This window comes from Phoenix dactylifera, chromosome 3 (genome assembly GCF_051530095.1).
Source record: "Phoenix dactylifera cultivar Ajwa chromosome 3, Ajwa_hap1_PhDact_Kaust_v1.1, whole genome shotgun sequence".
Taxonomy (NCBI): Eukaryota; Viridiplantae; Streptophyta; class Magnoliopsida; order Arecales; family Arecaceae; genus Phoenix; species Phoenix dactylifera.
Genome location: NC_143192.1, coordinates 51,536,105 through 51,562,992, shown reverse-complemented (window position 1 = coordinate 51,562,992; position 26,888 = coordinate 51,536,105). Strand labels below are relative to the sequence as shown.

Here is a 26,888-nt window from a genome sequence, read left to right as displayed (position 1 = left end):
GAATATGAATTGATTTAACAGGCAAACGATAGATATTGGCGTTCCAAGACAAGTATTTCTTCTTTCATCATGATAAAAAAGAGCTCGCATTTTTCTCCAGCATATATGTATACAAAACAAAAGGAAGTCGACCAAACTACACGAAACAATACCCAGGACATCCAGCAGGGCTGTCCTACAAATTTCTCCTAGTTCTCGAGCACCTTAACACCAAGGGCTTAAAAAACAAATAAGCTCATTGAGGTGAAACGACTGAATCTTTGACTAGAACTCCCATTATCAGCACCAGGCATACCTCGAGGCACAAACGGATTCATACACGACAGAACACAACAGAATACCCCATCTTAGCAAGTTGTCCTAAAACTTTACAGGTACATGTTTCTCGATTAATACTTGTTTCCTCGCACATATGAATCTTAGTTACTATGAACAAATTAACTTTTGCTTGGAAATTTTGCTTCATATTGCTGGGGGAGCTGAAAAATGAAAAAGCAGAGTCAGTAAACCAAAAAACCGCAGCCAAATTCACAGAACAGAGGAATGCATAAGTGCATCACCATGAATGTCGCTGTAATCATCTTTCCAGCAAACCACCTTCCGTGGAGTGCACGCTGCGCATTCAGGGCTGAAGTAATATTGTCAAAACGCAGATATACATTGCCAGCACTATTCCTGTTTCCAGAAAATAAGACAAATGAGATTCGTTCTGTATCATCAAGGTTACATATGCTTCAACAAATGGAAACTAAAACACATTCAGGGTCATCTTGAATTTACAAATATAGCATCTACGTCAAGGAAACAGTTTAGCACCGTGGAGAACGACATTGAAGTTCAAGACTCAGAAGTTGTGAATATCCTCTTTGGACAAGTTATCTCAGTAATTGGTGCTGCAGGATCAAGGTTGTACATTGTTCAACTTATGGAAGCTAAATACAAGAAGAGTAGTATATGCATCAAGGAAAGAGCTTAGTGTTATCAAAGCTCAAAGTTGCAAATATCCTTCTCAGACAAGTTTTATAACGTATAAACATTCAAGGTGTACTGCATTCCTCAAACATTTCACCAACCACAGTATTGATTGGTTGGGAACGTATGATTTGCCATGGCACCTCAGATACAAATTTGGTGCAAACACACTATGCTCAGTACTAAAAACTTTGAATGTTATTTTGATTGCATTTGAGATAATATATTTGAATATCAATTCTTGAGTGAAAAAACCAGTCAAAATGCAGCTTTGTTCTGCGTAGGATTCTCAATAAAGTAAGGATCATAGTTGAGTTTTAGGTTATCACCTGGAACTAGGATCCTTAAGAAGGGATCATATCAGAGTTCCGGCTTGTTGTAGAGGAATTAGGATCCTGAACAGCTTAGTTATGGATCATAGTAGAGTCCCAGCATATTATACGGATTTTAGAGGGTTCACATGGATGGGGAAGGCACATAATGACCCACGATACAGTAGTCAAGCTCGGTAGATTCTCAAAACTACAATATGGCGACACATAAAATCCATGTATATGGATCCTGAACAGCTTAGTTATGGATCATAGTAGAGTCCCAGTATATTATACGAATTTTAAAGGGTTGGCATGGATAGGGAAGGCACATGACGACCCATGATACATGAAATTCATGTATATGCATGTCTCTGTACAGTCATTATACGTATTATCATATATCTGCAAGTATATATATGCCATGCAACTAAAGGTAAGTTCAAGTTCATGCAAATCCCTCGTATCAAATTAGGGGAAGAGAAAAAAGTAGGGGGAAAAAGGCCAAGTACAAACAAAATGATCAAATTGATTTTAATCCATATAACTAGGAGATCATCTAAAGCTTCAATATCACAACTACCACTATGAATTCAAAATTCTCACTACAGGAAGTATACCTCGATGTATGTATAATATGAGTATCCCATCAAGAAAATACTTCTTAACACTAATTTTGAGCTACTTTTGGTGGGCATACTTCAAGAAGTGTCCTAGTGTTATTGTATGACATGTAGAGCCATTAGACATGCAATGTGTTTTTAACACACCATGGGTTTCAATTTATGAACTGAAAGTTAGGCATCAACACTGGGAAAATATAAAAAGATGGACAGCAGAGATCATGTTCACATGAAAAACTCACAACAATAATATAAGCAACAAAATTGTTGAAGCTGAAATCTAGGCATCAACACTAGGAAAATAAAAAAAGATAGACTGCTGGCATTATGTTCGCAAGCAAAAGTCACAACAATAATTATAAGCAACGAAATATACTATCAACGTAGAGCTTACCAATTGTTACATAAAATAAAATCGATAAAAGCAATAAGCAGTGGTCACTCACTTGTCCACAAAAATGTGCTTCACAGTGCCAAACTTGGAGCATTCATCTTGAACATCTTCTTTAATATCTAAATCAAAATCCGGTTCCGTCTGCCACAAAGGTTTTCTTCAGTATAATTATCAATGTGCCATGCTTGTGCACACGCATGTGCGGGTGCGTGTGTATGTGAGATAGAGAGAGATCCCAACCAACCTCTACATTTGGATCAAACATATTCTTTAGCAGCAAACATTCACTAGGTATCCCAACAGTTTCAACAGGTTGTGTGGTTGTGGAAGCAACAGCAAGACCTGAAGCTGGTAATCCAGCAAGTGCAGGTACAGTGGGCTGTAGAAGGGGAGTAACCATTTGAGGAACACCAAGAACTGATGCAGTTGGTAGAGTTGGAGCTGCAGAGTTGACAGCAGGAGCAGCAAGAGCACCAGCGACACTGCAGATAACCACAAAATGTTTAAAGAGACATCCAGTAAGCCAAATGGTTAAAGAAGCAGGGAAAGACATAAGCAAGATATCATATGAGCCTTTTGTCTTCGTTGTATCTCCATGAGTAAGGAAAACAACTGGCTGGACTGGGGCACAACCTAGGCCTCCAGAAACCCCGCCCAGGGCTGAAACGACCAGGCTCAGGCCCAGGACCTAAAACTGGTTAAAACACACTAGACCAGAATCCAGCTCAATATCTTGGTCAGGCCAGGTAATACCAAGAATGTGGGGCATAATTAAATTTTGTTTAAAATCCTAAAAGCCCAAGCCCAGGAAAAAATGCTTCGGAATTAAACTTTTAAGAAAAAGGGCTCAGACCTGATCCGAGATCAACTTTTTATCCCGGGAATAGATCTTTTGGTGGCAACATAACCAACCGTGAGCTCACTATTATAGATCTTTTTATAAAAGTACATTTTTAAAAATATGTACAGGCTCAATAGCTCCAAACCTGGTTGCAGTGCCAGTACGGTCCAACTTCTGCATAAGGATAGCTCTAGAATGAGCATTTAGAGACTGCAAACAAAATTAGTGCAAGTTATGCCAGCTCTAAAACAAAGAAAATATATAAAGAGCGCAGTCTTCAATAGTAAGAAAGTTATGTTATACACAAAATTAGGTAATATCCTTTCACAAGCAGGTTAAATATCAATTGGGTGGAAGTACGAGACAGGAAAGAGGCTGACTAGTACCGAGTTCGCTGGTCATTCCAGGCTTAATCTTATGGTGAGTTCTAGGGAAGGCCTATAAAGCTCTCAAGATACAATAAATAGAGACCGGTGGCATCTGACTTTGTGTGAATAATAGACTGGTAAGCATTACTCATTTGAAAGTTTCCCACGGTGATCTAATATCTTTTCAAATCTACTAATTCGGAACTTAATTTGAAAGCCATATTTCGACCCGGATGTTTTCGGGATGCCCCTAATAACCAGACCTGCCTGAAGTGTTCTTCCAGCGCTTAATAGTCTTTCAAAAATGTTTTTCGTACACCAACTATCTGTTGGTAAACTTGTCAAAATAAATGCATTGTGTTTTTTTTAGGGGGGTTTGTTCAGGATCTAGTGATAGGGAAGCGGATTGGGAAAGGCCGTAGGGCGGCTGTTCTATCTAGACTTCTGCTCCGTCCCCACCCCTGATGCGATGAGGGCTGCATTCGTCCTACCCAAAATTGTAGTCATTTTATTTCTATCTTTCCATACATAACCGAAAAATGGAAAAGATTCTTCAAGAGTCTCAGGTCTTAGGGATTTATCAATAGGTAATGTTGCTCCAATACCTAACCAAAGAGCTACTACGGTACCGATCAAAAAGACTATTGTAGCTACTGGACGACGAATTCAAAAGAAAATGAAGTTAAGGAATTACCAATATAATTAAAAAATGAACCAGGGACGGCTGCTAGGACACAAAGCCGTTAAGGATTACGAGGGGACCCGTGAAGGTGATCTTGGAAATGACGACGCCTGTGAATGTGAAAGGAATTGAACAAAAAGCTGCCGAATTGGCCTATTTCTTGCGCGTACCAATTGAAGTATTTTGAAATGAACTGAAGAAAAAATTAAAAAAAAAACTTGCTATTTTAGACAGAATCATGTCATGATTCTCACTTCATAAATTGACCGGATTCGATATACCAGCGCAAAAATGTATCACTAACTCTTTAATCATGGACGACCAAAAGCGGTTAGCAGTGACCATTGAATAAGTCTCTTCGGCTTGAGTTGGGTTAAAAGCACGAAATGTATTTGCATCGTCACCATCTTCGAATAAAGTATTTTCTACGGTAGCACCATGAATAGCGAGGAATATTTTCAATAAAAACAGTTTGCTCTTGCATATCTCAACCGGTTTTCCAAATTAGTCCCGTCAATTTTGGATCCAATTCGGGATTTTCCTTGGGAGGGCGCTTCTTTGAACGATTCTAGGTTCACTTCCAGTTCCGCCGTTGATGTCCACTTTTTCCTGAATCCAAGAATTAAGAATGACAAGTTCTTCATTACCCAGAATAAAATAACCACCCTTTTTGGAAGGTTGTGGGCGAGGAGGGATTCGAACCCCTGACTAATGGTTATAAAAAATTTTCAGGCATAATTAAGCTAAACAGTATCTACATATTTCTGATATGTAGTGAAGTTTCAATATGCCAATTTTAAATCACCCTGCATTGGCATTATAGACTGAATAATGCATGCACCTTCTAATTTTCCAGTTCTTCAGTACTAAACGGCTGAGCAGTATTTCAGGTTTTTTTTTTTGGTTGGGAGTTGGGGGGACAGGAGGGTGAGAGGAAGATGGAGGAAGAGAGATCTTATTTGAAAAAAGCGATGGTCATCTGAAGGCAAATACCCTTGTGTACTTGAAATCAAAATCCAAAGAAGAGTTTTCCCCCCGATCCTATACCTTGAAATTACGTACTGTTGAAATCATGATTCATTTGTCAGTTACAAGATCAAGATCATGAAAAATATGTTGATCTCGTCATGACATTAAGAACGAAGTTGGTGCCAGTCTTGTTGATTAATCTTATCTTCCCAGTTCCAGTTAGTACATTAAGAATAACTATTATTTCGACCATTTAACCCCAATGCCGAAAGGAACATTATGGTGGAGTGCAGTTTATATCTCAAGAAGAACATTCCAAGACAACTGTATCACTTGATTTGCCGAGAGGCATCATCTTAAGACATTTGATATCTTTGATTTCTCTTTATGTCAGAAATGCATCTAAACATTTTTGAAAATTTGGGCATTAATTCAGTGAAGCTCAACTGCAGCAACTACCAAGTTAAACAGGTTATAAAAGAGAAGAAAAACATTTTTTGCAAGGGCTCGTTGTGATTGATTCTAAAGTTTTCGATAGTTTTAAGAAGTCTAAACCTGACATGAGGATTTCAGGGATCATAGATGACCCAGATCTTTCAGCAAGGCAACAAGTGCTTGATTTGCTTGCAAAGAATGGTAGAGAGTTTATCGTGAAGAATCAATGGATAATAGATATCTCAGAGAATTTGAATGCTTGGGCATTGACAAGGACTGCAGCGAACATGAGATTGAAAATGTCATGCAGTGTTCATAGTTCAACCCTGTTTTTAATTTTTAGTAGTAAGGAAAGAAAAAACAAAAATGCTAATTGTTACTATTTCATCTACACAAAAAATAAGATCAGAACTTCCTTGATAAGAATAAAATGGTGAACAAGTTTAACAAACTTAAAGAAGAAAGATGATTGTGGACGATTGAAGAGTGCTTCAAATGCAAGGTGTTAATTCATAACAACAATGAAACCCACAGATAACGATTTCAATTGTGAAAACAAGTAAAAAGGGAGAAGATACAAACCAAGCCTCCACCTTCATCATCATCAAGATCACCAGCATTTGCACCAGCATCTCGCATTCCAGCTTGGTCAGTTACAGTTGAAACCTAGAAATAAGTGAAATACATATAATAGAACAATCAAAATGCAATTATCCACTATTCTCCATTTATCTACATGATCAAATAAAAAAAAGAAACTACCTTAATTGTCCTGCCAGCAATTTCCAGTTGTCCATTTAAACTTTGAGCAGCTTTGGCATCTTCAAGACGTGCAAACTACGAAAAAGCATTATGACCCATAAGCCTCGGTTTGAGATGCCATCCAAAGGCAACAATTTTAAGACATCACTCACCTGAACAAAACCAAAACCCTTGCAATGCCCAGTCTCATCAAGGGGCAACTGGACCAGCTCCACTTGACCAAATGGTTCAAACACCTGAATAGTCGTATTAAAAATCAAGGAGAACAAAGTATGAAGTAATAAACAATGCACATGCAATCATAAACAGAACATAGTTAAGAGACAGGGATAATAAAACATTTTTTTACCACTTCACACCATTATCCCACTAAATATTAGTTCACCGATCAAAATTCAGGAGCCCCTTTTGTTACTAACCTGTCGAAGTTGATCCTCTGTCATGTTGAAGTGAAGATTGCCAACATACAACTTTCTAGCTGCAGCTGAATAAGGTCCAGCAAGCACAGCTACCCCGCCTGCAGAAGTAGTTGACTGGACAAGATTCTTTTCTGCCTCTGAGGGTTTGACCATTACTGGTTGGCCAAGAAGAGGCTGGCCAGAGAGAGCTATTGCCATGGGAACTGACATAGCATCATAGAACTCAATGTACCTGCAGATTCAAGTCAGACATACTACTTTTATATACAGTTTTTTTCTTTTTTCAAAAAGAAGCTCTTACTTCTAACTTTTAAAGAAACAAATGCTGATAACTTGTGGAAAAACAACCATGCGTGCAAAAAAAAAAAATATTGACCATCTTAGGTTAAACATCATATATCAATTTTAATCATTCTATCAAGTCATGACTTCCCTGACTAGCTTGATTGCAGTCTAGGTGAACTGGAAGAGCAACAGTTAAGTTTCCTCCAATCAACCAATTCATCAGCACCTTCAAAAATGATGAATCCATCTAAACTTCTTCTATCATCTCATACCTGATTGTAAACATCATCAGCCTCCACATACCCCATAGCCTTCAAATCTCTCCTTGATTAATGACGTTTTTTCCTTCCTGATTACCCAATATTCCAACTCATAAACATCGTCAGCCCTATTAAAGCCATACTACAATTTTCCATTATGTATTCATGGCAAATAAGTGATCGAATAACAGTCTAAACAACCTATTAGCACCCTACTGCTGATCTTTCTACAAAAATAACTAGTCTCCTTTTCACAATATAAGTAGAAAGAACATCCTAGTTAACTTTCAGAGCCATCAACTTTAGTGAGAGCCTTATCATCATCTGCACTATTGCATTCTCTATATCCATCCACTTCAAATGGACTTACAACCTTACCCACCAGAACCTATTTTCTGCAATCATGAACAAGCATCTAACTGAATCTTCATCTCATCAACAAAACTGTATCAGTTACAGAGAACACTGACCATGAGGCCTCTGATTTAACATCTCAATCATTAGTGTAAATGACAGTGAAACAATAACTTCTGAATACCAACTTTCATACAGGCTCACCAAAAATGGAACTTCCCAATATCATGATAACTCATTGGTCCGTTGTGATCTATGCAGTGCTCTCTCTATCTCTTTCACATGTGTTGCTTCCTTTTACTTCCAATACATGACCTTTTTTGATGCTATCTCTAGATAAATAAAATAAATATGCTGCCAATTTTTCACTGATATAGCTAACAAAATAGCCAAAAAGCATTAAAAGCATAAAGTCATATTAGTAATTAGATATTATTGTCACTTGTCTTTAGATTTGATTCCACCACCCATTAAATATTGTTACTTTGATAGTTCTTCAATAATTTGGAATTTCCCTTGCCTTAAATGGCCGGTAAATCAACCTTGTTTCTCCTAGCCACTCATACTTCTACTGATTATCATCTAAACATAGGATATCGAACTATCTACATTCTCACTTGCATGCTTAGCTTGCTCTAACTATTCTGTCACCCTCTCCAAAATAGCATAAAAAAAGGATTAAATTGCACATATTGTTGCATATCTCAGGTTTTCTCTCCCTCATTTTGAACTTTGTTTGTGAACTGCATATTGTCACAAGTTACTTCCATCCTTGTCACAAGCACATCTTCCAGCGTAATCTATCCAGAACTGACTTGCAAGGTTGATACGAACTAAAGCTTAAAGGAGTGAATTTCAGGATCTTTCTGGGCTGCTACAGGGTTTTGATTAAAAATTAATAAAATACTGCCTTTTTATGCTAATGAAACTTGGGGAGAGAGGCAGATTTAGGAACGAGAAAGATGAACCATTAGTAAGGTGCAAAAAGCTCAGCCTTTGAGAAAGTTTTAGTGATTATGATCCACTTGTTTGGGAAGATTAGATCACTGAAAGCAGAAGCTTCGCGTATAACATAACCAGATTTGCATAACCTCCAAAACAGAATGAAAGGAGAAGCTAAATAATAGGAATTAAGGTTTTTGAGTTAGAAAAGATTTATGGGAGTCTTGATGAGCTTTTACATGATTTCAAGGAATTTCTGGAGGCCTAAATGGACTGTAGTGCATCCAGGTTGGAAACAGCTGAACAGACAAGTACCAGCTGACTTCTATGGGATAACTGGATAAAACAAGGACAAATAAGTAAAAAAGAAAGTAGAAAGAATAAAGATTAAATGGAGGGGAAAAGAAGTTCGAAAAGAAAGAGAAAACCACGAAGAATACATGCCCTTTCTTCATTAAATCAACCAAAACTACTTTGTTCCAGATGATGCTTTGCATTGAGGGTTTGCTGTACATAACTAATTGACTCCATTTAGGATGCTCCAAGAAAAAGGAAACACAATAAATAATAATAACAATAACAACCCTAAATTTTCACAGCAGAAAGCACTCTAAATAAGAACTGAGATATAAAATAAAATTACTGGCTAAAGTAGCTCCACACTTCTCATTCTCGAGTGTCCAGACTTCTTAATGGCTCAAAATGCTGCTTTGCTGTAGAAAGCAAACAAGGTGCCCGAGCCCTATTATTTAAGGCCATACTGGCTAATCAAATGCCTATTTTGTCTCTCCCAGAGTCAGGCTACATCAAATGCTTTCACCACATGCAACCTGACCGTGGATTCAGTATTATAGGTATAATTCTTCTTACCATTATCTATGGACAAGTGGATCCCTTCACGTGCATTTGGAACTTTTTGCATGATTCCAAATATTCCAATCTGCAGTTACCATCCAATGGCTCACTTGGCAGAAAACAAGCACTTTGCATCTAGACCAAAAATGGAAAGTGATGGCTTGCAGAATGCTCCATGCATCAATCAAATAACCACAATCATAAGAAGACGTGAATAGCCACCATGCGAACAACATCACATTGCATTTGATCCCTAAATTACCAAGCAGGAAGAGAATAAGACATTGACGCTTTGTGAGGCTTCAGTTATGGACATGCATTCATGCTTAGCCAATATGGATTTCCTTCCTTAAATCTTTGAGATCTGGAATCCAATACTTATTTACACATTCTTGTTGATCACTTTGCACATTTTTCTACCACAAGTTATTAATCTTAAAGATATTGGTGCACTGAAAACATCTTTTGGCTTCTCACTTTTAATAGACATTTAGCTTAAAAGGGCTTTCATTTCCATTTTTCCACTGCCCCGAAAAGGCAGAATTCTTTGACATTTGTCAGGCCCAAAATTGCCTCGCAAATAGGAGCACAAGCGACTTCATTCTTTGCTATTATAGAATACAAATTTGGGTGAATTAGGGTTTACCTTCACTTAATCAGCTTCATTTTTACTATTCCCTTGGAATGCACATATTGTTGATCTTTAGCGATCAGGTAACTTTGATGAACGGCAAGAACAATGGGTGCAACATGACTTTCTCAGGAGCAATTTTTTATATTCTGTCAGTATAGCAGCATTTAGCTTTGCAATAATTCCAGTCGCAAAGAATCTTGAACCAACATGCATACTCGATTTAGTTTTTTGCACACAATATTTTATATAACACAAAACCAGGATGCAGAGTTGATAATAAAGATAGTGCCCAAGGCAATGACACGGACTCACAAACACTTGTTTTACAAGAGATTATGATCAGGTCCATTGCTTTTTCCCTTTTTTTTCCTTTTGATGTCTGTATATGACAGAAGAAGACAGAAATAGGATCTATATAATGACACCGAGGAAGTTTTTTGCAACAAAAAAAAGGGTTTGGAGGAACTGATGAAGTTTTAATGAATGATACAGGCTCTATTCTACAGAATTACAGAAAGCAGCAGACTTTCCTAATGATACATGCTCAAGAGCATTTGCCTAGACAGAAACATTGGCAAAGAAAATTAGGTAAAGGAGAAACATACCCAACCCCTTTAGAGCGTCTTGAGTTGCGATCCATAATGAGGCGGACATCTCGCACCTAAACATAGCAGAGATTAACAGATAAGTCAACTTTTAGACTGAAAACATAGTCCAACTTTTTGAGAGTTCACCTCACCAAACATGGATCAACAACATATCTTACAGGTCACTAATCATAGTGAGGAGCAACCTATCTAACAAGCTGTCAACAAGACCACAAACAGTAACCATCAACCTATAAAAGATCCATTGACAAAAAAACTTGTGGAATACAAAAAGATCATAACAAGGAATTTAAATTGTACTGTAAAAGTGAAGGCAAAACATTAATGACAAAACTCAAATTTAAAATCATCTATACATATTTGTTTGCTTAAAACTCTTCTGCAACATCAAAATTTAGATACATTAGCATAAAAATTTATCATAAAGTCAACTGGGTAAAAGCACAGCATGCAAATGAGTTAGCTGCTTGCTACTTCCACAGACCTAAGGATACTAGTCACAAGAATGATCCATACATAGTCACACTACAAAGAACAAATTGAATTGTATCAGCAATTATTTTCTATTTCTGTTCTTGTGATGTGGCAAGATAATTAAGATGTTTGGCAGAAGAGCCAGCCAAATTCAACAATTACATCATCTAAACCAAGGTCCGCCGTACTGATACCGGTCAGTGTACCGGTGGCGGCCCGGAACGGTACAGTACTGGTCCGCAATGGTATCGGTTGAATGGTCGGGTTTTGAGTTCCGGCGCTTTTTTTTTTTTAAGTTTTGTCTTTATTGGATCTTATTTTGTGAAATTAAGTGAAGTTTGATGTTTTTTTATTGCTTTTTTCACAGTTTTTGATGTTTCTATGTCTAGGTTTAGGGTTGAGGATAGATGATGCATCTTATTACTTCCTCCCGTTTCAAATGATACAAATGATAAAATAATATACATAAAATATCTTCAAATTAAGATACAATCATTTACATATATTTAAAGCACTCTCGGATATCTAAAATCGAGACGAGTGCCGATGGCTCTCATAAACATCCGGATCATAAATATAGTCAGGAGGAGGCAGATCAAGCCAACCAGAAGAAACGCGCGCCAGGTTATAAGAACTGTCTTCCTGAACGCACCATATCCATATTTGTAAGCCTGAGGCTGTGTAAAATAGGATCTGTATCCGTATGCAAGCTAATCTGCAGCTGCATCCTGTCTTCCTGAACGACTCAAGGAGCTTGTTTTCTATATCCAATGATATCCTCACAGATTCTATCAGATGGTCGATCGTGGTCCGTATCCTGTGTAGCATGCATAAATTGGAACTCACTAGTGAATCGAAGACTACCCTCCGGCTGTGTCATAAGTACTATACTGTCCTCCGCTTCCTCCATGGCTAGAAGATCCATCACCACTAGAACCTTCATCGTTGTTGGTCCAAGTCTCCTCCTCGACACTATCCATTGGGACCTTTGTTTTTTTTCCTGCCCCTCTCTGCCTGGCTATGTCGCCCTCCTCTGTTGAGCGTTTCTCGATCTGCTCTCTGAGAGGGTGTCTCGTACCAATCATGTGGTGACTGGCTCCCTTATGCATGCGGCTGATCAGCTTTAGGAGTGCGTGGAATATTGCGCTCAACCCATTGCTCTGGATCGACCTTAGCCTCGGTGGCTATGAAGCTAGCTGGTCGTGGAAGCGATCCTGGCTCGTCAAGCTCGGGCTCCTACTACTGGACCACAAGCCAGCTGAGCAGTGGATCATCGTCATCATCGGTGAAGGTCCCATAAATCGGATCTACATACTTGAGCTCCACTTCCTTCTGAATGCTCTTTAGCCTCAACTGCAGATTGTAGTGCATATAAACAAAGTCGTTGAGGCACTTTTATATCAAACGGTTCCTCTGTTTGTTGTGAATGAGGGCGAAAGACCACCAGTTGCGCTCACAGCTACTAGAGAAGACAGTTTGGGAGAGGATCCGGATAGCTATCCGCTTTAAATTTCTCGCGGACCCTCCAAAATACACCCACCATTCAGCTACAAAAATATTTATCAAAATCACACATATAATAGTGTTATATCAGTAACCAAGTAACACCAGGTGAATGTCTTCCTGATGTGTGACGTACCTGAATTCATAGTCTGCTTGCTGACGACCGCCGCTTGTCCAAAACTGTTGTTGCCTTCTCTAAATATTTTGCTCTGGGAAAAAAAAGCGTGTTCTACCATGTTAATAATTGAAGATGCCGATATACTTACACATGCTGCTAATTACTAAATCATAGTTACCTCTTCAAGACATAGGGCCGTGGCTTCTATCTTGTAAATAACATTACGCAAAGCCTCCAGAAGTGCGTCATCCATACCAATTCCATCTACGTTGTACTGGAACCGGGGGTTTACGCAGTATGCTGCACATATACGAGATTATCTTAGCATAATTATACAAGTACATCCATCACAATAATTGTCAATATTTTTGCTTACCTAGTAGATGTGATTCTCTACCCATTTGCTCTCCACCGCCGCTCAATGATATTGATGTACGACTGGCCATGGGCTGAATTTGCCTTTATAATCTGAGCCTTTACCTTGGCCATCAGGTGATATAGAAATCCCATCTAGGGGTAGATTTTGCTATCCATGGCCCGTAGCACTTCATATAATAGTTTGATAGCATTGACTATTACAGTGGCCCGCTACCAGAATGACTGTCTCGTCACCAAGTATTCTATCTTGCTCCCTTTGATGTCAGCATAAAAATATTTACTATCATACCACTCCGGACTGACAAACATCTGACGTAGGACTTATTTCTTCTCGAGAATGCTATCAAGTGCAAGGAAATTGGTAGCAAACTGTGTGACTCCTGGACTCAGAATCTCTCCTCCTACATACTTTATCATCAGTGAAAGGACTCAGGTATAGTTATAAATATACCTGGTGATGCGTTGGGTTGTCTCCATCGTCTGCTGCACCCTACAGATTTTTTCAATAAACATCAACATGAGATCGATACAATGTGCAGCACATAACGTTCAAAAACTGTGGCTGCTCCATCAAAATCTTGTCGGCGGCCTTATATTGCGGCCCCTTATAAATGACGACCTGCACGACATTCTTCTCTCCTACCAGATCAATCACATCCTCCATAAGTTTCAGGATGTACGAGGCGTCGTGCACCTGAGCCGAAGCATTAACCGACTTGTGAAAGGTCTTCGCATCACAATATGTCAGAAAGTTGATGCTCCACCTGGTCGGACCGGTCCAACTATCACACATGATAGTTAGTCCATATATGGGCCACTTGCTCTTGTAGGAGTCAATCCATTTCTCTAGCTCCTCATTGTTGTCAAGAAGCTCACCATACATGTTCTTCAGGTCTGAAAGAACTACATCAAGATCGGCAGCTTGTATGGCAAAAATGGCAGACCTGTAGTACGTATTGCCTGCCACATTCGCTGGAATGTGGCTGAAGTGGAGCCAGGATGCAATAGCTCGCCACAGTTTTCTTCTTTTTCTTCATCCACATTGAGTCTATCCAATGCTGCTTTGAATCTCTGTTGGGGAGAACATGCGAATCTACATCATAGATTGTCGCTCCTGGTGTAATCCCTTTAGATAACTTTTTTCGGCTACCAAAACTATCCAGTATAGCTGCAATCGGGCCACGTTCTCTGCCGACGCCCTTCCTGACTGAGGTTATCCTTAAGAACTCTGGATCTTGCCTGGTGCTTCCAAAACCACCGCCCGACTCGTAGGAAGAGGGCCCAAATCGAGCCATATGTCTGGCCACCTCCTGCTACCACTGATCATCCAGGCTTGCCTGCATGGCAGCCTGAATCTCTGCCTCCTCCTCATCTAGATCCTCAATCTCATGTGGCTCCCTAGAGTGATAGTAAGGGGGCTCTGCCGCTCGGCGTTCCACCTCCGCCTTCTTCTTGGAAACCCCCTTCTTTGCTTTTTTGACCACAGCGAGATTCTACCTCAAAAGCACACGGATCTCGCTTGGGCAATTCGGGCACGTAGCAACCTTACCAAAATTTTTGGCTAAGTGTGGATTCAACCTGGTTACTCCACCTCCCTTGAAGACCTTGACGCAATAGTTGCACTGAAACTGGTGCCGCTGCTCGACTCTTTGCCCATAAGACAAGCCAATATCACGCTTTGTGGGATTGATTTTTCTTGATGGCTCCATTCCTACCATCAATCTACAACATATCAAAAAATTAAGCCAAAATAAAAATTTTAGCATGATCTTTTTTTGGGCAATTTCTAAACAATTTTTTTAAGCTACTTATTAACAAAATTAAACAAATAAGATAGAAGAAAAAAATCACACCTTAAATAGTCTCCGCTGGATTTTTTAGGAAGACCTTCTCAATGTGTAGGCTATCTCTCAAATCTGCCCTTCTCTGGTTATCCTACCCCTCAGAGACTCAAAGGCTCGCTGGATTTGTGTTGGATTCAGAGAATCTCGTTTGATTTTTATAGCCGAACGAGAGGAGCGTGAGCCGCTTGAAATTTAATATATATTTTTTCAAATTCTATCGCCGTTCAGCGACAGAAGCGAGCGCGTGGTGGCCCTTTCGGCCACACGCATTGACATATAAGACACGGACTGTGGCCGACAGCCTGTGACCTGTGGCCGAAAAGAAGCCACAGCGCACACGCTGTAGCCTTTCGGCCACAGTAAAAGAAGTGGCAGTTGTTGGCCATTTTTTTAAAAAAACCACAGCGCGGGCGCTGTGGATATAAAAAAAAAATAACCATGGAAACCGGTTCCGGTGGCTTCTCGTGTGAGAACCGACCGGTACGCAAAAAAAAAATTAACGTATCGGTGCTGGATCAGCATGGAAACCGGTTCCGGTGGCTTCTCGTGTGAGAACCGACCGGTACGCATGCGTACCGGTTGGTACCGGTCGTGTACCGATTCACACCTGTACGTTAAAATTTTTTTATAAATCCACAACGCGGCACTATGGTTTTTAAAAGAAGTGGCCGTTGTGCCACTTCTTTTACTGTGGCCGAAAGGCTACAGCGCGTGCGCTGTGGCTTATTTGCGCGCTGTAGCTTATTTGCGGCCACAGGTCACGGGCTATGGCCCTTTCGGCCACAGTCCGTGTCTTATATGTTAAAGCGTGTGGCCGAAAGGGCCACCATGTACTTGCTTCTGCCGCCGTTTCGGCGACAGAATGAAAAAAAATATTAAACTTCATGCGGCTCATGCTCTTCTCGTTCGGCTATAAAAACCGAACAAGAGTCTCTGAGTCCAACACATCCAACGAGCCTTTAAGTCTCTGAGCGGTAACCAAAGAATGGAAGATTTGAGAGAGCCCACAAATTAAGGAGAAGGTCCTTTCCAAAAAATCCAGCGGAGACTATTTAAAGTGTAATTTCTTTCTCCTATCTTATTTCTTTAATTTTGTTAATAAATAGCTTAAAAAATAGTTTAGAAATTGCTAAAAAAAGATCATGCCAAAATTTTCTAATTTAGCTTAACTTTTTGATATGTTGTAGATTTATGGTAGGAATGGAACCATCAAGAAAAACCAATCCCACAAAGCGTGATATTGGCTAGTCTTATAGGCGAAGAGTCGGGCAGCGGCACCCGTTTCAGTGCAACTATTGCGACAAGGTCTTCAAAAGAGGCGGGGTAACCAGGTTGAAGCAACAATTAGCCAAAAATTTCGGTGAGGTTGCTACGTGCCCGAATTGCCCAGGCGAGATCCGTGTGCTGATGAGGCAGAATCTCACTGAGGTCAAAGAAGCGAAGGAGAGGATTTCCAAGAAGAAGGCGGAGGTGGAACGCCGAGCAGTAGAGCCACCTTCCTATCACTCTAGAGAGCCACAGGAGGTTGAGGATCTAGATAAGAAGGAGGCAGAGATCCAAGTTGTCATGCAGGCAAGCCTGGATGATCAGTGGCAGCAGGAGGAGGTGGCCACACATAGGGCTCGATTTGAGGCCTCTTCCTACGAGTCGAACGGCAGTTCTGAAAGCATCAGGCAAGATCTAGAGTTCTTGAGGACAACCTCAGTCAGGAAGGGCGTCAGCAAAGAATGTGGCCGGATTGCAGCTATGCTGGGTAGTTTTGATAGCCGAAAGAAGTTATCTAAAGTGATTCCACCAGGAGCAACAATCCATGACGTAGATTCTCCCCAGTAGAAATTCAAAGCAGCAGAGGATAGACTCAATGTCGATGAAGGATAAGAAGAAAACTATGTGGCGAACTATTGCATCCTGGTTCCACTTCAGCCACATTCCAGCGAATGTGGCAAACAATAAGTACTACAGGCAGGGTCGGCCCGAGCCTTAGGCGACCGAGGCGGTCGCCTAAGGCCCCAGGCCAATGGAAGGCCCCCGGGAGGTGAAGAGAGAGAGAGAGAGAGAGAGAGATAGGGAGGGAGGGAGGGAGGGAAGTTTCTTGGGTCTGACCGTGACCAAAAGGAAGCAAAGGCCCCATATAAAACGGGAATAGGAGCTGGCTACGAGTCTTCCCCCTTGATGGAAGGGAGGTGGAGAGTTTCCTGGCCTGCAGAGGGAAAATTTAGGAAGTTGGGGACGGTAGTTTTGTTTTGGATGGAGAGAGAGAGAGAGGAGGGATTTGGTTGGCTTGATACACGCTTGAAGCCACTCTTATCTTTCATCCCTTCTCTTGTTTGGTTTTGGTCTTGGTTTTCCTTCCCTCACATTACTCCTGATCCAGCTGGGCCATCAGGAAGAAAGGGGGATTGGAAATGGACTTCTTGGAGGGTGGAGATTCTTTTAATTTTCTCCTCTCGGTTTCTTCTCCCCTCTTGGGTGGTAGAGAGAGAGAGGGGGTTGAATGGCTGCTGTGCTGTGATGTTGCGGTTGCTGCTTGGGTACTCACTTGAAAGGGAGATGGTGGGTTGGGACTTTTATTAATTAGATAGAGTCAATTTCCCATAATGCCCCTACTTTCTCTTATAGGGAAGCTCCTTTCTGGACAAATTCTTTTCTTTACCTTGACCATGAAGTGCCATGGGATGACCTTTTCCTATTCTGCTCTTGCTTGACATGATAAACAATATTGCCAAGCATTATCTCAGTTAATTAATCAGTTTCATGGCCCTTCTTTTAGGATAATTATTTTTCTGCACTTCCATTCAAAAAAAATATTAAATTAAAAAGGTTTCTTGCCTATCTTTGTTAGATTCATGTATCTTTGTTGAAATAGTGTACTTGATAACTATCCATTTTCATATCATCTTTTTAAATATTCTATATTTATTAAAAAAAATTATTATTAAAAAAAAAGGCCTCATTCATTGGATTCGCCTTAGGCCCCCAAATGTATTGGGCCGCCCCTGACTACAGATATGCCATTTCCGCCATACAAGCTGCCGATCTCGGTGTAGTTCCTCCAAGCCCGAATGACATTTATGATGAGCTTCTTGACAACAATGAGGAGCTGAAAAAATGGATTGACTCCTACAAGAGCATGTGGCCCGTATATGGACTAACGATCATGTGCGATGGTCGAACCGGTCCGACCAGACGGAGCATCATCAACTTTCTGACATATTGTAATACGAAGAAATTCTATAAGTCGGTTGATGCTTCGGCTCAGATGCACGACGCCTCGTACATCCTAAAACTTATGGAGGATGTGACTGATCTGGTAGGATAGAAGAATGTCGTGCAGGTCGTCACTGATAAAGGCCGCAATATAAGGCTGCCAGAAAGATTTTAATGGAGCGGCGGCCACATATTATCTGAACCCCATATGCTGCACATTGTATCGATCTCATGCTGATGGACATTGCAAAAATCCGTAGGGTGCAGCAAACGATGGAGACAGCCCAACGCATCACCAGGTATATTTATAAGCATACCTGAGTCCTTTCACTGATGAGAAAGTATACAGAGGAAGAGATTCTGACACCAAAGAGGATACAAGAGTGCGTCGTTTTCAAGCCAGTTTAGCTTCTTAGACCCCACTTTCTTTTCCTACACGGTTTGCTACCAACTTCATTGCACTTGATAATATTCTCGAGAAGAAAAGAGCCCTACCGCTACGTCAGATGTTTGTCAGTTCGGAGTAGGGCTGTTAATGAGCCGAGCTGCTCGGGCTCGGCCCGGGCTCGGCTCGGTAAAAGCCCGGCTCGGGCTTGGCTCGTTAGTCAAACGAGCCCGAGCCCGAGCCCAATATGAGGCTCGTTTACACCCGAGCCCGAGCCCGAGCTCGAGCCCGAGCAGCTCACGAGCCCAAACGAGCTCTAGTCTCCCACTGAAAAATTTTATTTCAGCACTATAATTCATAAAAATCTGACCACATAGAGAAAAATAGCCTGTTATCAAGCCCGAGCCCGAGCTCGAGCCCGATTACGAGCCCGAGCTCGAGCTCGTTCTGGAGCTTGTAATTGAAACGAGCTTTACGAGCTCAAGCCCGAGCCTTTGCTTTGCCAAGCGAGCCCGAGCTCGAGCCCAATATAGAGCTCGTTACCGAGCTCGAGCCCGAGCCCGAGCCCGAGCTTCTGTGAAACGAGCCGAGCCGAGCTCTCCCAGGCTCAGGCTCGGGCTCGGCTCGGCTCGTTAACAGCCCTAGTTCGGAGTGGCATGATAGTAGATATTCTTATGCCGGCACCGAATGGAGCAAGATAGAAAACTTGGTCACGAGACAGTTAATTTAGCAGCGGACCACTGCAATAGTCAATGCTATCAAACCATTATATGAAGTGCTGCGGGCTATCCACGGCGAGATCTACCCCTAGATGGGATTTCTATGTCACATGATGGGCAAGGCAAAGGCTCGGATTATGGAGGTAGATCCAGCCCATGGCCAGTCATACATCAACATCATTGAACGACAATGGAGAGCGCAAATGGGTAGAGAATTGCATCTAGCAGGTAAGCAAGAATATTGACAATTATCGTGATGGATATACTTGTATAATTATGCTAAGATAGTCTCGTATATATGCAGCATACTACGTAAACCCCCCGTTCCAGTACAACGTAGATGGAATTGGTATGAATGACGCACTTCTGGAGGCTGTATAATGTTATTTACAAGATAGAGCAAGATCCAGAAGCCGCGACTCTGTCTTGAAGAGGTAACTATGATTTAGTAATTAGCAGCATGTGTAAGTATACCGGCATCTTCATTTATTAATATGGTAGAACACGCTTCTTTTTCATAGAGCAAAATATTTAGAGAGGGCAGCTATAGTTTTCGACAACAAGCGACTGTCGTCAGCAAGTAGACTATGCATCCAAGTACGTCACATCAGGAAGACATTCACCTGGTGTTACTTGGTTACTAATATGGCACTATCATATATGTAATTTTTATAAATATTTTTGTAGCTGAATGGTGGATACATTTTGGCGGATCCGCGAGAAATCTAAAGCGGATAGCTATCCGAATTTGTCTTCCAAACAGTTTTCTCTAGGGGCTGTGAGCGCAATTGGTCCACCTTCGCCCTCATCCACAGCAAACAAAGAAACCGTTTGACATAAAAGCGCCTCAACGACCTTGTTTATAAGCACAACAATCTGCGGTTGAGGCTAAAGAGCATTCAGGAGGAAGTGGAGCATAAGTATGCAAATCCGATCTACGGAACCTTCACCGATAATGACGATGATCCACTGCTCAGCTGACTTGTGGGCCAAGAGCTCGAGTTTGAGGAGCCAGGATAACCTCCACGACCAGCCAGGAGCTCGAGCTTGAGGAGCCAGGATAACCTCCACGACCAGCCAGCTTCATAGCCACCGATGCTAGGGTCGATCCAAAGCAAAGGACAGTATGGTACTTATGACACAACCGAAAGGTGGTCTTCGAATCACCGGTGAGTCCCAATTTATGCATGCTACACAGGATACGAACCACAGTCGACCATCTGATAGAGTCCGTGAGGATATCATTGGATATAGAAGACGGGCTCCTCGAGGTCGTTCAGAAAGACAGGATGCAGCTGCAGATGAGCTCACATACGGATATGGATCCTATTATCCACAGCCTCAGACATACGAATATGGATATAGTGCGTCGGATTTTGCTTCCGCCATATTCAAATGGCCCCCTACACAGTCAGAGGACACCTCTCAGACCTAGAGCATAAGCGAAACATCTGACAGTTCTTATAACCTGGCACGTGTTCCTTCTGGTTGGCTCGATCTGCCTCCTCCTGACTATACTTATGATCTGAATGTCTACGAGAGCCATCAGCACTCGTCCTGATTTTAGATATCCGAAAGTGCTTTAAATGTATGTAAATGATTGTATCTTAATTTGAAAATATTTTGTGTATCATTTTATCATTTGTATCATTTGGAACAGAAGGAAGTAATAAGATGCATCATGTATCCTCAACCCTAAACCTACACATAGAAACATCAAAAACCTAAAAAAAAGCAATAAAAAAATATCAAACTTCACTTAATTTCACAAAATAAGATCCAATAAAAAAAACTTCAAAAAAAAAACGTCGAAACCAAAACCCAGCCATTCAACCGGGACCGTACCGACCGGTACGGACCGAATCAGACCAGTATTGTACCGGTCCAGGCCGCCACCGGTACGCCGACCGGTACCGGTACGGCAGACCTTGATCTAAACTATGCCAAGTCAAAAGAGAACATGTGCAAATGGACATCAAAATAACATCTTGGGCCACGGCATAACTCATAGTTTTAGGTTACTAATGCCACCCTATCAGCTTATTATGAGCTATATGGCATTTCAAGATTAATAGAGGCCGGTTGACTGACAGTGCTTATAAACCTACAAAGGAATCTAACCAAGTCCATCCCGTGGGCTCAAACAGATTGAATCACAAGTAGAAGTAACTTCCAGTAACAGGGAAAGAACAAAACTCTTCCCACCAACGTATTTATTTATAAAAAAAGTAGCTATCAAGTGTTCACTTGTTCTCCAATAAGTCCTCACTAGCATATCCAATAATTCTTTTTCAGATGACAGCAGTTATCAAATATAACTTCATCAAATCAAATGTAAAGATTCTGAATCTAATATCAAACAGAATTTTGATCATAACCAACATGTCAGAGTTCACTGTTGTAAAGATACCTGTCTCACATTTCAGAACCAACTGGCATATCATGGACCTTATACAAACTGGTAATCAGAGTAATACTGATGTCCCTGATATTTCCAAAGTAGTATTTTATGCTACTTTATAGATATTGACAATGCCATTGCTATTGTTTGTTCATTTAATAAAAAATGAGCTACATGACTCAATACTATTTGTGAATTAAATACATCATTTTAGTCCATGATGAAGAATGACCCACAAAACAGAGAAATCTTATACATTAAAATATATCATATATTAATATATAGTATAATATAATATAACATTAATATAATATATAATATATTATACATGAGATGATACGATGACAGTATATAATTTACATTATCAACGTAATATTATTAATATAATGTTATCGTATTGTTATATTATAAAATTATATATATGAGGCTAAATAACTCATTTCTCCTCAAAATGACAGGAATAATGGAGGGGGTCTAAACCAAGTTTAAGATGGGTTTAAACTTATACCAAGGTACTTCATGTATAGGTTAAACCTAGTTTATAAGGGATAACAAGAAGCTGACCTGATTGTTGTGTATACTTATCCTGACCCTAGAATCTTGTGTTTGGCAAAATATACAAGATAAAGCAGGGATAAACTTCCTTTATCGCAACTACAAACAAAGGCTTAACACACAGTTTGTGGTAGACCCAGTCACCAGGTACAGGCTTGTTCTGCTGATTCAAGCCTATTTTATAAGATGTTACTACTACAATGTCAAAAGATGCATTGGCAAATAAATGCAATCCTCTATGGTGGATTCAAAGTATGGAGTCCTTAACTTTGTCTTTAAGATAAAGTTGAACATTAAGTTGGATGAAAACTGAGACTGGGATTACACACTACTAACTTAATTTCCCTCCTTTTTCTTCTATATGTTTAGGATTAGATCTTTTATTTTGATAAAGGAAACTATCTGAAAGCGCCATATGCATTTCTTATGTGTTTCTTATGTCAAATAGCCACTCATGTTTTGTACTTCTCTAGAACTAGCTAACTATAAAGGAATAGGATAAGGACTACTTTGAGAACAGCTTACTCCACTGCAATTTTTTCCTTTTCCATCAACTAGAATATTACTTCCCAAAATCGCCGCTTATTTTTTCATTGGCTTCCCCCTTGCCAAGTCAAATGAATTGAGCCAACACATATAAAATGCATTGGATGACAAAAAAATTGAAACTTAAGTGCCATCACCTGATTGTGCTATCTAATCATACAATATCTTGTCATACTAACCTTTCCAGCCCTTGAAAAGAATTCATACACATCTCTTTCATCTGCCTTCAAACAAATCTGTATACACACATATATATATTAGTCAAAAACTGCCTCACTGCAGAAGAATTACTCTATAAAATGGTAAACCTTAAGAAAGAAACCTGATAGGCAAATACAGTTCTTTGATCTCGTTCTGGATCAGCCTCCGGCTCTGCAGCTTCTTCTTTCTTTTCTTTGTATCGTCTGCATGGGGAAAAAATATGCTTATAACAATCAAACCCATTTGTTTGACAAGACTGTTAGAACATGGACAAGAGAGAAGAGTTGATGTAGTTACAGCAGAAAGAACATTTTCTCCTTGAATCAGAACTGTTTATTTGTAAGATGAGATCCTTAATAATATGCAAACAAAATATCATGCATTTCAGATATTTCTTTCTCCATCATGAGAACTGTTATTATCCCGCAAAGAGTGTCATGGTATCGTGATACAATGAAAGCATACAGAAATTAGAGTTTTTTTGGCCTCAGAAATGCTGTAACAGATGTAACAAGATAGAAACATGTGGGACATTTTCATAAAATTGCTTGTGAGAGGAACACCAAACTTTCCTAAGAACATGGAAAATCAAGCAAAAATTTTAAAGGCTTCTAGACAGAATGAGCAACAAGTAAAAAAGAGGAGTAACTAGTATTGATACCCACATGTCACAGATCAACAAATAGAACACCTCCATTACTCCTTATTGCATTAATATAAATTAGTAATCTAAGAAATAACTATCAGTAAAAGAAACTTTGCTAGCAATCTACATGTTAAGCATGCGTATGATATACTATAAAGCTGCTGTCTTTCAGAACTGATGTCAATGTCCAGATGCTCAATCAAGATAATTGATCAATATCTGCCCCCAAATGACACTAGCTATGGAGGCTGCATTTGGATGTCGAATAGCTAACCAGGGGATAAATATTTAACCATTGGTAACCACCCCAAATCAGCTAACCACTGCTTAAAGTTATCCATTGTTTGATTGACATCACCAGGATTAGTGAGATAAGTTGTGCAAAAAGTAGGAAAAAATGTTAACCAGGTTAGCCCCTCATAAAGTTATCATGGCATTCCGGACTCTTGTTTGGCTGGTTAAACTGCTAACCATCCCCTAACCAGCAGACAGCTAGCATTCAAACAGAGCCTTATAGAATCATGACCCATCAAGAATTAAGAAATCATGTACCAGTGCCGGCCGACCTGACATTCTAACAGTACAACTGTCTTGTACCATGTCTGTCCTTAGCATGGTCTGGTGGAAAGAACTAGCATACAGCCGGATCATGCTAGTGCCGCTTGCTAGTAAGGCGCAGGCAAAATAATATGTCAAATAATCATGCCATTTTTGTGATCCATGCAGCACATATTCCTACAAAATAATATGTTTGTATATATAAATGCACATAGACATATATATATGCCTATATATGAACATAGTCCTTAAATGGCAACCACCTAGCTACGTCAGTGACGAACATAGGAAGCCAAAATTTCAAAGAAAATGGGCCAAAAACTAACAGACAAGAAGCCCTTGTGTTTATATTATTAGGGCATATAAATACAAATGCAAGTGAAAGACAGCAGCAAATCGGGCCTTTCTGTTATTTTCAATAAACATAGTATGAATGTCTGTTGGGGGGAAGATAAAAACAAAAGGTAACTCCAACCAAATTATTAAAAAAAAAAAAAAAAAAAACATTGGGCGTCGTGTAAATGAAAAAATAGTTAGGTACGATTAAGAACCTAAATTGTAATGATAAGGCCATACTAGATAATGACTTCTAAAACTTAACTGTGAGAAACTTAGACTCATATACAACGGAACCTTGAAATCATGACCTGACCTCAAAATGACAAAATTATGGACATGCTATGAATACCCAATGAGGCTTTTTTTTTCTTGCAACGAAAAACTAGCAACGAAAGTGGAAATGATGTATCCTGCAAAAGAAAAACCAAAAGAAAAAGGCTGTCTTTGCATTCAACTGAACACCCATTTGGTCATAAGCATCAGAAGATGAAATGCTTCTGTGAAAAAGCTCAAGACTCCCCTCACCAGCATTTCTGCAACAGAACAAATACAATTCAGCTATCATGTTCTGAGATGCAGGATAACTAAAATTATAAATTGGAACCTCCAATTCTACCAGTCCCAGTCTCTCAATGGTAATGTAAATTTGGAAACTCTAGTAAGAATGGATCTTTAAGATCCATAACCTGAGTTCCTGAGCCAGGCTCAGTTGCAGTGACCCTCTGAAGATAGCTCTAGCACATCTGCGAGTTCCCACATTAATGTTCAATATTAAGAATTTTCAACATTCAAAATATAGCAGCAGTAAGCTATATGAATTTTGAGAACTACTAACTCCAAAGAAATCAAGCATATTATTTAATCAGAATAGTAACATAAAACCTGGAGGGAACATAGATGTGTTGATAGCACGAAAGAAGAAATTGTGAGCAACAAACAAACTGATTCCAGAGAATACCTAATAAAATTAATCAAAGAAAAAAAAAGGATCCTTTGACATAGAGCACGATAGCATCTTCAAGTGAGCGAACAAGCTTTGCACCACCACCATCTGAGTCATCTCTGGCCTCCCTTTCCTACAATTATCACTCTAATATCAGAAAAACCCCTCAGAGTGCCGGTCTTTAGCATAGTGCACGTGGTCAAGCAGCCTCAAGTAGTTCTACCTCACTTATACTGAATTAGTTATATACTTAAATTTCCTCTACCACGCACGTATTCATAGAATTCTCGAAACCCTAACGCCCAAAAGAAATGAGCTTTCATAGCAACAACAACGAGCACACATGTTATAGTTTACAGGCCATCTAGACATCATTTCCTCCTCATTGGAAAAACTTTCCAAGCTTAAGATAACTCGACTTCAAGAAAGAGAACATTTTAAACGCATTTATGGCAAGCAATTAAGTGATAATTACACTACGGTTAACGCATATGACAGGAAGAAGATGATAAAAGAAAGGAAGGGCAAGAACAGTACCTGGCATCTCGATCTCTTTCTCTTTCCCGTTCTCCGTACTCCCTGTCCCTGCTCCTCTCCCGGTGCCTCTCGCGCTCCTCCTCACGAAGCCTCTCCGAGCGGCTCCTGCTCCTCCGTAACCGCTCCCTCTCGCTCTCTTTCTCGCGCTCGCGTTCCCTTGCCCTCTCCCTCTCCCGGTCTCGGTCTCTGTCCCGCTCTTTCCCCTTCCTCTCATCCCTATCCCTATCCCTATCCTTGTCCCTGTGCTCCCTCCCGCTCCTCTGGCGCTCTCTCTCGTCGCGGTCGGGCGAGGAGCGGTGGCGAGACGAGCCCCTCTCGCGGTCGGGCGAGGAGCGGTGGCGGGACGAGCCCCTCTCGCGGTCGCGATGCCGGTCGTGGTCACGGCCGCTCCCGTCGTCCGACCTCGACCGCTTTGAGCGGCGGTCGTCGGAGTCGCGCTCGCCGTCAACGGAGGCGCGGTGCCTGGAGATCTTCTCCCGGCCCTTCTCATTCGGGATGTCCCGGTGGCCGTTGGCCGCCTCCTTCTCTTTGCGGACCTCGGGGTTCTCCACCGTCTTCTCTAGGTATTCGTACTCGTCGAAGTCCATCGCCGCCCCGTGGGGATTCCAGAACCCTCGATTGGGAGGAAGATCGCCGCAGCAAACTTCCGATTCCACCCTAGAACTTCAAAGGGGAAACGTTACAAAACCCTAGCAGCGATAGCATTAGAAAACTCCGGAGATCAAGTAACGACGGCGATATATGCCGACTTTTTACCTCACGCGCATTGCACGTGCCAGGACCATAGGCTTCCGGACCTGAATCGGCAAAATTGCCGAAT

General features: G+C 40.6%; 2 protein-coding genes across 4 annotated transcripts; both read right to left on the bottom strand.

Annotated features, from left to right (window-relative positions):
* Positions 1–35: 35 nt before the first annotated feature.
* On the bottom strand, positions 36–26,872 carry LOC103721148 (uncharacterized). 3 transcript variants are annotated; one of them, XM_039118176.3, is made up of 15 exons: positions 26,069–26,785; positions 25,275–25,331; positions 25,044–25,121; positions 23,167–23,248; positions 23,024–23,080; positions 10,712–10,767; positions 6,777–7,008; positions 6,510–6,593; positions 6,358–6,432; positions 6,178–6,261; positions 3,287–3,351; positions 2,545–2,782; positions 2,353–2,441; positions 561–675; positions 36–479 (listed from the first exon to the last, which is right to left on the bottom strand). In XM_039118176.3, exons 1-15 carry the CDS (start codon positions 26,653–26,655, stop codon positions 438–440), a joined length of 1,941 nt encoding a protein of 646 aa, XP_038974104.3. In that variant the 5' UTR covers positions 26,656–26,785; the 3' UTR covers positions 36–437. The 3 variants fall into 3 exon arrangements, with proteins under 3 accessions (XP_038974104.3, XP_038974108.3, XP_026665841.4); XM_039118180.3 differs by lacking the exon at positions 25,044–25,121; XM_026810040.4 differs by lacking the exons at positions 25,044–25,121; positions 25,275–25,331 and having other exon boundaries at positions 26,069–26,872.
* Positions 12,486–14,953, bottom strand: LOC120105604 (uncharacterized). Its single transcript, XM_089929765.1, has 4 exons — positions 13,186–14,953; positions 12,988–13,109; positions 12,828–12,900; positions 12,486–12,735 (listed from the first exon to the last, which is right to left on the bottom strand). Exons 1-4 carry the CDS (start codon positions 13,253–13,255, stop codon positions 12,584–12,586), a joined length of 417 nt encoding a protein of 138 aa, XP_089785891.1. The 5' UTR covers positions 13,256–14,953; the 3' UTR covers positions 12,486–12,583.
* Positions 26,873–26,888: the final 16 nt, after the last annotated feature.